Below are 12,413 nucleotides of genomic sequence, written 5' to 3'. Positions count from 1 at the left end.
AGTGTTTATTCCTATTAATTTTGTTTAATAAGACTTGTAGCTAAATTAAAACCCAAAATTCAGTTCCCCAGGAAATTAGAATATAACAAAAAAGAAACCCCAACAAGATATCCTTTTTCATACAGAAATATTGCTCTCCTCCAAAGTATGACCACGTGCTGACCAGCATATCACTTTCAGTACTTACAGTAGCTGGGCCTCCTCTTGCTGCACCAAAGCAGCGTAACATGCAGGTGATCAGTCTATGCCATAGTGATCAAATCAGATACTACTATGTTTGGCAGAGTGGGCAGGTATCAAGTACTGCTAGAAATGACAAACTTCATAAAGTCACCAGAAGAGACCGTGGAGTACGCTAAGATTTTCTGGTAGACAGTTTTGCTGAAGTTGGACAGTTGACGAACAACCAGCAGGTGACAAGGCACCCCAAATCATATCTGACAGGGGAATCATTGAATGTCAAGCAACTTGACTTCTGTCTCCCTTCTACCTTCCAGCTCTGGAACTTTGATTTTCAAATTACATGCACAAATTGCTTTCGTCCGAAAAAGAGATTTTACATCACTGATCAACACTCAAGTTTTTCCTTAGGCCGGGTATGACATTTCTGGTAACACTTGAAGCCTTCTACCTTTAGATGCCTTCTGTGAATAAAGGTGTAATGTAACTGATCCTAAATTAGCATTTTAGCAGCAGATTTAATTAAGCAACTGGATGTTAGCCATTTATTTAGCATCTTCTTGTTCCAACTCTTCAGGGTTGGCAGGACAGTGCCTGACAGGAAGTCATCCACATCCAAGTTAAGCCCATCTTGAAACTGACTGGGCTTTCCCTTCGAGATATAACTCATTAATGATTCAAGAGAAGGCAAGGATTTCTCCTTGACGCTCCTTGACAGTGCTATGTTATTACTCTCCAAACAGCATTGTTCCCTAGAAACATTATTACATATTAGAGTGCTATATATGCTGTCTTATATAGAATTTGGCTTAGCTGGAGATCATATTACTTATGCAACAATACAAGACATGCGGGAAGGAAGCTGGAGACGTAATTACCTCAGGCAGCCTTTCTTCATGCGATGCTAAAACATAAAGCACACATGCAGTAGTGTCACAGGTTTATGAAAGACTGCCAGATTCTAAGGTCATTCTTGGAAACGGTCAATACTGTGAGTCCACGTTGTCTGTTGATGTTAGGCAAAGCTGTTAGGCATTATTTTCCTGCTTTCCACCTCTAGAAAGCACATATAAATTGCATGCACTAGCAAATCATAGTACTGAGTCACCAGGGAGTACTTGTATAGGTAAGCCATACAGAATCAAACACTGTGAAGAAACATACAAGAGAGAAAACAGCATAATCTGTTTGTATAGAATAATTGTTCTGTGCTGACGGAGTTACATGAGCATCTTGTTTAATATATAGTGCAGTTTGCTACACCTGCTGAAAGACAGAGACGTACTCTTCTAAACCCAGTTAAACTAGGCGGACAAAGACACTTAGATTTAAAAGGCCCATTAAATCCCCAAGGCCCAAAAAGTATCGCAAAATTAAGCTTATAGTTCAATGTAATTAAAACCAAGTTTTAGGTTGGAATCTACCTCTACAGACTTTTCTCAAAGCTCCTTGAATGAAATACATTTGAAAGATTTTGATAAACCAGCTTTTATGGCAGCTATGTTGGAAGCTGTGTTCCTCATTTGTTTGAAGAGTGACCAACTATAAAGGAGGCACATCAAGGTGAGTGGGTGGGGTGTTTGTCCAAGGTATATATACACGTGTGGACTTTGATCATAATGTACTGTGGCCATTAAACCTCCAAAAAAAAAAAAGAGAACAAAAGGGTAGGTTGGGGGGAGATTAAGGCAAAAGTTGAAGCTCTTTAATGGGATCTTAAATCTTAGCTCAGGTAGTTATTGAATATCTTGATGTGGATTATTATACAAACAGCTACTGTACATGTCTCACTTGTAAGTGTAAAATCCTACAAGGGAAGAGTTTGACTCAATGAGAAGACTGAACTTAGCTTTTAAATTCTCTGTGCCAATGGGTTGCCGCATTGGCATAGATGTTGCCAATGTAGCATTCTCTCTGCCACAACTACATCTTTGCAGGTGTAAAATCCTACAAGGCAAGAATAGCCTTGTAGGACTTTTAAGGTGCCACTAGTTGTGGCAGAAGGCCCGATAATGCAATACTTACAAATGCAATGGAGTCAATAAGCTTTTCAGTAATGTAAAGCGGCATTATATTGTTGTTAACACTGAGCAAACACATATAGATTACTTGGCGGCTGTTCTGTTCCTGTATCCTAGCACTTCCCACTAAAATGCACTGAGTTGCTGTAACAAGCCATTGAAATGTATAAAGTGATTTGTGAATTTATTTGAATTTTGCAAGCTCTTTGTCGCTTTCTGTCATCGTTGTAGTCTAAAGTTGATAGTTTTGGAGAAAGGCTTTTTACTGATTGATTGATTAATTGATTGATTGATTGAGTTTACAAGATCCCTTTTACTTTGAAAATGTAACAGGAAGCTTCCCTACTACACTTCTCGGACGCATGCGGGCAGGAAGGGAAGCAGGAACTGACTGATCGGGGGGAAGTGTGTATATTACCATGAGATCGCAGCTGCTCCGCTCCTCGCTCGGCTGCTTGCTGACTGCTTTCGGCCCTTTTCCCGCTTCCTGTATTAATAAAACAGTCAGACAAACTGCAGCAGCTGTGCCACATTTGTATTATTCCAGAAAAACGATGCACTATCAAACGGAGCAGAGAGGACACCCGAATTCTCCAGACTACCGCATTTATTTTAGTAAGTTCACCTCCGCCATGATGAATGGACCCCATGTGTAACGGTTTGATTTCTGTAAAGAAAACTGGCCCGGGTCTCTTAAGTAGCCATGGCTTCCGTTCGCGCTAAATGTTTGATGACCTTCCTGCTGCAGCCGCGGTTCTTTGTGGTCATGTTGCGTTTCTTTAACATTAAAGCCAAATGTGTAAAATTAGAAAACATGTCCACAAGAACATGCGGATTCAAATGATTTACTAATAAAAACACAAATAAAGTAGCGTGAGTGTGTACATGTAGGCCATTATTCATAATCCTACATGCATTTTATGCTTCCCTGAGGCTGATTTAAATAAATGAGACAGTAGGCTTCTGCAGTGTCATGTTGAGGATTTAATGCAATTTAAAAAATCTTTGTTGAAGCAGGGCCGTTTTGAGAGATGCAGTAAAGTGGACTCTGACCGGGGGATTACTAATACAAAATACTACGCCTAATAAATTTATTTTCACATAATTAGACCATATCCTGAAACAAATAAAGCATTCTGCTTATGATTTTAACTTATCTGTGAGGTAAATGCATTTCGGTGTTGCCCATGGGGGGAAAAAAAATCCCCAAATTATCTCTGCCAAAGCCAGTCTGCCTTTGGTATAGAGAGACAGCTCCCCCATAACATTATGCAGTCAATGTCAGGCCGTCATGTCTACTCTCAGGGCCCCAAGAGAGTGAGGTTAACCAGAAACTAGCACCAACATGTGGGAGTGGAAACGAAGGAATAACCTGCCTGCAGACTGCAAACCCATTGAACACAAGTCCTAAAAATGTTCATCAAATATTTTTAGGACAAATGTTTGATGAGGAATTGAATTCTGATTATGACTTGTACTCAGAACAGTGTCTGGCCAACCTGGTGATCAACAAGAGCAGAAAGTGGCAGGCTTTTGTGGCCGTCAACAATTATCCCTTAAGCTACGGAGGCGACTGTTTGTTGAATAAATAAATTGTCAGCATGTCTTGTTTCTTGACTCAAAACAAGAGTCAATAGCTGAATAAGCTGTTATTGGATTGGTAAAAGATTTGATGTTTGCTTTGGAATATAAAGACTTCAACATGACAAGACTGACTTATTGACAAAAAGCATTCTTACAACAACAAAGTAAATTAGCAAAGCAATTTTTCATTCTTTTTTTTAGCTAAATTTACTCATTATGGGGTGTTCTTTATGCATGCAGCTTTTTACCTCATTTGCCTTTTTTGTTGCTTATTAACAAATCTGTTTATCTCCTAGAAACCTCTGATGACAAATACATTTCACCATTCCATGATATTCCACTTATAGCTGAGTCAGAGCAGGTAACTAGCTAACAGCTCAGGTTGTAGTTTTTCTTGAAAATGTGACATGTAAATAAGAAAGGGCTGATTTTTCTTTCCCTATAGAATGACGATGTGCCAGCAAAAAAACCTAAGAGTGAGAATAAGGTATTATCCCGTTTAAATTCATTATCGGACTATTTTATGCAAGTGGACCTTTAATGCCCCAGGTTGAGCAGTCATTGGCTGTCTTATTCACTTCCAGGTGCTGTACAACATGGTGGTTGAGGTCCCTCGGTGGTCAAATGCTAAAATGGAAGTAAGCAAAAAGCTTCCCTGTATCCTCATATATGCAGGTTATATACATTTCATTACATGTTTTTTAAAGATGGACTAAAATTAAAATGACGACTAGTTTGAGGACATCTTTAGATGTCCCCTATTACAGTTTTCTCAAACATACAACACAGTTGTGCATAAACTAGCTTATAGGCTTTCACTCTTTGATTTTATATTACATTTTAAATTGTTTAGCTGTATTCCTTAGCAGGGTATTGAGTCTCATTTGTACAAATACTCAGCAGGATATTAGGAATTACAATATTGTTGTTGAAAATTGCAACTAATTGTTCGACATTTTTGTTGCTAGTCCTTTTCCACAGTGGCCCTTATGAATCAAAGATGTCTGATAATAAAGCAGGTGTACTGTCGTTTTCATCTTCATTTCACGATTAATTCATTTGGACCTAGGCTCACAGTCTGAGTCACACCTGTCAGTCAGTGTGCATCTCTGTTGTAAATGCACGTTTTATAGATAACAGTAGTTATCACTTCTTTTTCCAGATTGCAACAAAGGAGCCACTGAATCCCATCAAACAAGACGTGAAGAAGGGAAAACCCAGATATGTGGCCAACATTTTTCCTCATAAAGGATACATTTGGAACTATGGGGCACTGCCACAGGTCAGGAGAAGTCTGCAGTGTTTCTTCAAGATGGATGCTTTAAAGTGCACTGATTTTTAGATGCTTCACTTTGTTAGGTTTTATTATTTTGAGGGTCAAGTACTTTTTTCTATCTGTTACAGCAAGGATTTGGTACATTGCAAAATTTTCAAGTTTTCCCACTTTAGAAGAACAGAGAGGAACCTTTTGTTATAAAATGCACTCTCCTCCTTCTGTTTAAAGAAGAAGAGTGCAATCCTTAAAACACCATCTCAACTGTGAAGCGTGGGGTGGGGGGATAGTTTGGGAATACTTTTCTTAAGTACTAGTTTTAAATCCAGACATTTTATTGTGTATTTTGTTAGCTATTGAATATTTGTGAGAAGATTTAGACTTTTTCCGTGTTCTTTACTTGCTTATGGACTCTACCTCTATAAAGACCTGGGAGGATCCCAACCACAAAGACAAAGAAACGAACTGCTGTGGTGACAATGACCCCATTGATGTTTGTGACATCGGCACCCAGGTAAGCAGATGTCTATATACGCTGCTACTTATCTACATGCCTATAAAAAGAAATGTGTGCTTTTGGATTCTGTATCTGATCTTTACCTGTTAAACTGTTCAACTTCAGGTTTGCTCCCCAGGTCAGGTGATCCAAGTGAAGGTTCTGGGCATCCTGGCAATGATTGATGAGGGAGAGATGGACTGGAAGGTCATCGCCATCAATGCAAATGATCAAGATGCAGAAAAGCTCAACTGTGAGTGTCGTAGGCAAAAGTTCACAACAGACATGAGGATGATTCTGGATTAAATCTGTGCTTTGCTGATCTGGAGAGTATGAGAAGATTGGCTATTGTGGAAGTTCACCTTCTGTATAATAAATGAATGAATGTTTATTATTATACCAAAGGGAAACAGGTAGGATTTAGGCTAAGATAATTCAGTTTAAGATGTTAAATTCATATGTAAATTTGTCACTTACAAACTGATATTTCAGCTGTTCCGTTTATTTGTGGCTTACATTTAATTAAACCCCAAAATATAGTTAAAATTTTAAAATTTGAAAGCTACAAAAGATAAAGTATTTTTGATACAGAGATGTTGATATTCTAAAAAGTAATTTTAAGTTATACTTAAATGCATAAAAATACATGGTTGGATCTCCTTTTGCATGAATTATTGTATCTATGTGGCCTGTGACTCTGCTGAGGTGTAATGGTGCAGGCTGCTTTGTTAGCTGTTGCTACAACCTTATAAGCTACACACCATGTTGTCTGGCACATGGTCTGACACATAAAACTATTAAATCACTAGGTAGTAAAAGTCAGTTGAAAAAAATCAAGTATTTTATAATTAGGGCAATGCCAAGCAATTAGTCAACAAAAAATAAACAGAAACGAGAAAGCTTCATGATATCCAAAGCCAAAAGAACAATAAATGGAGCCGTCTTTCTAAAAGATGGCTCCATCTAGAAGAAAATAAAAAGTTGGAATGACTGAGCTCCCTGTCTTACAACTTAACAGGAGCAAAAGCGCTGGAACAAAAAGTGCAGAGAAGCCCTCTAGGCTTCCACCATGGACTAATACTCTGGCCTTTTAGATGCAGACACACAGGAAAAGCACACCAAGCTGCTCAAGTCCACAACAAACTCTGACAAGATGTCTGCAGATGAAGGCCAAGGGAAAAATGGGCGTGACATGTTGAGATGGCATTCTTTATGCAGTGGCTGCATCACGTCTCCGCTGTGGCAGTCAGGCACACCTGAAACACAGGAGAAAGAGCTCTGTCATGAGGAGAGCCCCTAGAGGTCAGAGACTGTAACAGTAGCTTTGTTAGGTTCTAGTTCTCTCCTCTTCCTCTTGATGATACGCCATGGTTTCTGTGGGGTTGATAAAGGTTGAGAACCCCTGAAATAGGAACGAAGATCTGAGAACAGCCAGGCAGAGTCGCACTGGATTTTCTAATGGAAAATGAATCTGGCCGGGGCGGAATGAACCGTACTGGTTAGAGGAGGTCTAGTGGAAAAGCTCCTTAACTTAAATACTAAACATGGTTATCTCAAAGAGGACCTTGGCCCAGTGAGCAACAGTTCAGTACTTTTTCCCCTTATCCCACATAAGATACTTTTGACATTGCCTCCCAACTGTGTGGTAGCGGCTCTTGAAGCTTTGTCTCCTGCGCAGTTCATTTCTTGTCTATGTCCCCCAAACTCTTTAATAGGCTTCACAAATCCTCTCAAAGCTGCACATTTTTCTACCACATTTTATTTTTCCATCCAAATTTCCATTATTGTGCTTGGATGCGGCACTCTGAGCAGTCACCTTCTCTAACAATAACCTTTTGTGTCTTGTGAAGGGTCTCAGTGACCATCTGCATAATTGTGTATTAGTTATCCTTTGTAATGTAATGCTTTCTTTATCGTAGTAACCGTAATTTGGGGTATTTAATAGCAGAAAGCCATAATAATCTAAATTAACTTATTTAATTTCACAGTTCTGAATCTATTTAACACATGTTTTATGGTTTGAATTGAAAAGCTGAATTGAATCAACTTTTTGTTCATATTCTAATATATTTATTAGATATATTATATAGCAAGCAGCACAGACAGTAACACCACATTAGCTCTCTGTACTTTAACAGTTTCTAACCATTGAGGTTTCATTGTCAACATGGATTTATTGATATTCAGTGCTCTTTATTGTGTGTGTTGTCAAGGCTTTGTTTTTTTCCACTAAGGCCAATTCTTAGAATCCTGAGAAACCTACATTTCATGTGTAAACAGATAAAATTCACTTTATCTGTTTCATGGAAACCTGCGTAATCTCCGACTCAGTTTTTCCCTCCTCCCCTCAGGTATAGAAGATGTTCGGAAGAGCCGACCAGGTCATTTGGAGGCTACTGTTGAGTGGTTCAGGAAATACAAGGTACCCGATGGAAAGCCAGAAAACCAGTTTGGATTCAACGGGGAATTCAAAGACAAGGTCAGGTTTGAGAATAAACAGAGCAGAGCAGCTGGTGGACTGGCGCGGCAGCTCAGACCAAATGTGCTGAAACGGATTTCTCTCTGCTGACAGGATTTTGCAGTTGAGATCATTAAGTCCACCCATGAGCACTGGAGGGCACTTGTGCAGAAGCAAACAAATGCTGGAGGGATTGAGTGGTAAAGCAAAGCAGATGTGTATGTGCATGTGAAATGGATAATGGAAAGTTGAACTTGGATATTTTTTTTTTCCTCAGCAAGAACATGTCCTGCTGTAACAGTCCTTTCCAGTTCAGCGCCGATGAGGCCAGAGCTGTCGTTCAGTCGGTGAGAGCTTCAAAAAACGTTTATGGCAGCAACAGTGGTAGATAGATCTGGTTATAAAATTAATATCAAATCATCTTTGCCATACATGTCAAATTAATTTTGTACTTTTGCTACAAAATTAATTGTAGCAAAAGAAAGTAACTACTCTTTTTCAAAGTAGATACTTAATGGACTATAATTAAGTGCACTAGTTTAATTAATTCATATAGAGTAAAAATTATACACACAGGTGCAAATATATACAGTCTGTTATGTTAAACCCTTATTCCAAATTGTATTAAATTAATCTCTTTGTACAAAATTCTACACACCCTGTTCAAAAATAAGTCATTTTATAACCTGTTTGGTTTCAGGACAACAGTAAATTCAGATTGAACTGGACCTCTGATCTTAAACTGGGTCTAAGCTGCAGAGAAAAGTCAAAGTAAAGTAAGCAAATCTGTGACTCTGCAAGGAAAACATCACTCAGTCCATGATGCTGAGTCCTTTATGAGAAGCTAAAGAGTTCTAGCAGCAGATCTAGGTAATGCTAGATGCTACGAAAAATCTGTGAAATGGCTCTATGCCACTCTCTGAAAGTCAGCACCAATGTGGATATTGTATTTAAAATTTTAAAGAACCTGTAGCTAATAAAAGCAAACTAACATTGGAGCAATTTGAAGTTTAATGTTTTGTAACATATTCTTCTGAATATTCTAAAAACTGCGTTAAAAAAACCTTGAAATTTGAGTCTGGAAAAATATTGAATTTTGAACATGTATGAACTCTGGCACTTTACCCAATCTGTGCTTTTCTAATCCCTTTGTCCCTCAGCTTAATGCTGTCACTGTCATTCTTCATAGTTGAGCAGAGTTTTGTTGTTTAGAAGCCTCTCCTCGATTCCTTCCCCCACACTCGCTCTCAAAGTGATTAAGTAGCTCAATCCTGGGCTTCTCTGACCCTGCACATTTCACCCGAAGGCTTTCAGCTTCTCCATGTGATGCACATTTCAGCCAGCAGGTGTCTCATAGTAGAAATCTTTACAGTGTTTATGTTTAAACTTCACTGCGGTGAATGACTTGCGTTACAGCAGTTCTTCAGTTTGAAAGGTTTCAGCCTTTCCGTTTCCTGTATGTGGTGTTTTTTTTTTAATGGAGGACGGCAATTTGGATCCGATGATTTGATTAGATTAGTTTTGTTTTGACAACAATCCCAAACATACTTCAATACTGTTTTTGGAATGGCAAGAACACATTAACCTTAGGTCTCTGGAACTCCTTAATCTTTATGAACCCTGCAAGAAACCAGGTTAGTGACAGCAAACCAACCGATTCTATCAAAATGTCCAAACATCCAGAGAGAAAGTAGTTGATGGCTGCAAAATGCAAGCAGTTTCTCTGCAGACAATTTTAACTTGACATTAGTGGTGACATATGTTGACATTTAAGCCTTTATGTGCAATTTTGACTAGGAATGGATTAAACAAAATCAACAACAAATTCAAACTTTTACATGTAAGTCATGTTTTTAATAATCTTTGCAATCTGGAATAGATGATTAAGAAAATACTTAATCCTCCAAATGAATGACATCCATACTCTTGAGAGTATGTGAACATCTGGGAGGGGGCGGACAGTAAATCCGACTTGGAATCTAATTTAGTAATCCGCATCTCAATGATTTCACTTTCAGGCCCCTGCTTTTGGTAGTGCACATCCTGTGTCTGCAGAAGGTAAGCAGAAAATATTTTTATCTGTCAAACTCATGTTCAGTGCTTAAATTTCAGATTTCATCCTAAATATCTTCTCGTCTCCTGCAGTGGACAAATGGCATTTCGTATGAAGTTCTGAAGTTCCCTTGGAAACATCAGATCGTCTTGAATTGAATTATTATGTATCCTGCTGCTTTTTCTTGTATGCAGGCAGATTTATTTTTTATACGCACTTGCAGTGGCATGTCATATTTAAACTGTATGGGCCAACAAAGACATGCAACACTTGTATTTTTGGGTGATGTTTTCCTTTTAAACGAACAACTAAGGTGGTTGTGCTCTGGGGTATATTTGTTGGTAATACTTGGAGTAAAGTACGTACTCACCTGAGAACAGTGACCAGAAATTGGATTGTTTTTTCAGCTACACACATTATATACAAGGCTTTGTATACAGCAAGAATATGTTTCTAATATTGGATAAATAATAAAAAAAAACATTCTAAACCTGGCTTCAGTGCAGCTTTTTTATTGTCCAGTTAGAGAACGTTATTCACCTTAATAGGGTGGGAAAAAAATGAAGCTAGTTGCTTTAAATAAATATAAGTTTTATTAAAAAAAAGGAACACCCACATGTCGGCAACATCAGGAATGATACAATTAACAGCTTTCAAATAAACTGCATCCAGTACATTAGAATACTTACAGTATTAACAGCCAACCTCATTTTATTGTTTTAGCATACCGAACTTCGAGAGAACTTGGGCAAAATTTTGTTAAATTTTTTTTAACCTTTTTTTCATTTTTTTCTTTTTTTAGTGTCTAACTGCAAAAAGACCAAGTGTGTACAAACAGCTGGCTTAACCTCGCTGAGTTCAGCACATAAAATGTACAGGTTAAGTCAGGAAAGTCATTCAAGTAAAGTTGACTCACTCAGAAACACTCTGAAGCATCTTCAAGTATGGCTATGCTTTAAACCCGCTTCTGGTGCCTCGGCTTTCTCATCGACAACCTGCTACTGTAGCTGGGTCCTGTACAATGATATCCAACCTTCTTTATTTAATATTATGAAGATTCGTTTTACAAAACGATTATAAACCAGAGCCTCTAAAGAACTGAGCTAGCTTCTATAACTGTAAACATTGCTGTGAAAGTGAGTGTAGTATTTACAAACAAATAGTAAAACTTCCTGGGTGATCCATTGTCATTTCATTTCATTCACCTTGAAAAGCTCCAGTTATTAATTTTTAAATTTATTTTAAAGGTCATATATGTGGAGCCAAGGGTCTATTTGACAGAATAAAAAGAGCCTAATGTGAATATCAGTGAGTTGTACTCCTGCAATACAAATTCTTGCTATGTACAATGTAACATAATTTATCTCTTTTTTTTAAAACACATGTACAATTTGTTTAAATAAAACATTTAAATTTTTTTACTACATACTTCTTTTACTAAAAAATAAATGAAGTGCTTTCAAAGAAATCAATATGTGAAAGAATTGGGGAGAGCTTTTGTTAAAGTACGACTGATTTTCAGCTAAATTGCCATAATTAAGTGTAAGAAATAATTAAGTTGCTCAGTGGTTATAAATTAAATTTACTAATATGCAGGCGCAAAACGTGCAGTCACATTAATTACTGCTGTAGTCTTGCGTAGCAAAGGCAAACAGATTGCTTTAACTTAGTCAATATTTTTCCCTTTTGTCTACTGAGTGCATATATGTTGATTAATTTTGAAGAAAATACCCTCTCACTAGCTAAAATAGAAATTTTGCAGAATAGCATCTGTTTTTCATTTGAACTTATGTGAAATCTATTAAACAAGAACACAATCAGGATTCAGAACGAGTCCCTAACTGTAAAAAAAAAAAAAAAAAAAAAGGTTTGATGAACACAGATTTTCAAAAGATGCACACATAATTAGTTAAAAATGTCCCTGATTTTACAGTAATGTTAAAGTTCAACTAATACTTTCAAAGCACACTGAAAGTAAAAACAAGAGCTTCCTTTTGCCTTTTGGTGGCCTAATATTGTGAAAGTAGCACCTAAAGAAAATGACCGATATGTAATAATCCTATTGCCGAGCTAGTTTTGAGGTATATGACAGGTTTATGCTGTACATTATTTATAAGCCTTTTCATTTCGTCAAACGTTTCACATTGTACATTTCTACTAGGTTGAATAGCACCTTGTTAAAATTAATCAGTTGAAACCTAAAGAAACACAATGACACCCGGCATAATTTACAACATAAATCCCAAAAGTCCAATATGGGTAATTAACTTACTGTACAAATCTCACCTGTCCATCTTAATTCAATCACAACAGCAAGTCAGCTGCCCTCTGACACTGAGCTTACCCTG

General features: G+C 37.6%; 1 protein-coding gene across 1 annotated transcript; it reads left to right on the top strand.

Moving 5' to 3' along the window:
- The first annotated feature begins 2,572 nt into the window (after positions 1-2,572).
- ppa2 (inorganic pyrophosphatase 2) lies at positions 2,573-10,560 on the top strand. Its single transcript, XM_032564038.1, has 12 exons — positions 2,573-2,816; positions 4,082-4,146; positions 4,231-4,272; positions 4,370-4,423; positions 4,948-5,067; positions 5,486-5,572; positions 5,681-5,807; positions 7,906-8,033; positions 8,127-8,212; positions 8,290-8,359; positions 10,031-10,070; positions 10,158-10,560. The coding sequence occupies exons 1-12, from the start codon at positions 2,621-2,623 to the stop codon at positions 10,178-10,180; spliced, it is 1,038 nt and encodes a 345-aa protein (XP_032419929.1). The 5' UTR covers positions 2,573-2,620; the 3' UTR covers positions 10,181-10,560.
- The last annotated feature ends 1,853 nt before the right edge of the window (positions 10,561-12,413 follow it).

The sequence above is a fragment of the Xiphophorus hellerii genome, chromosome 5 (assembly GCF_003331165.1).
Source record: "Xiphophorus hellerii strain 12219 chromosome 5, Xiphophorus_hellerii-4.1, whole genome shotgun sequence".
In the NCBI taxonomy this organism is placed as follows: Eukaryota; Metazoa; Chordata; class Actinopteri; order Cyprinodontiformes; family Poeciliidae; genus Xiphophorus; species Xiphophorus hellerii.
Note: the sequence above shows the minus strand (reverse complement) of the source record. Positions and strands in the feature narration are given on the sequence as shown.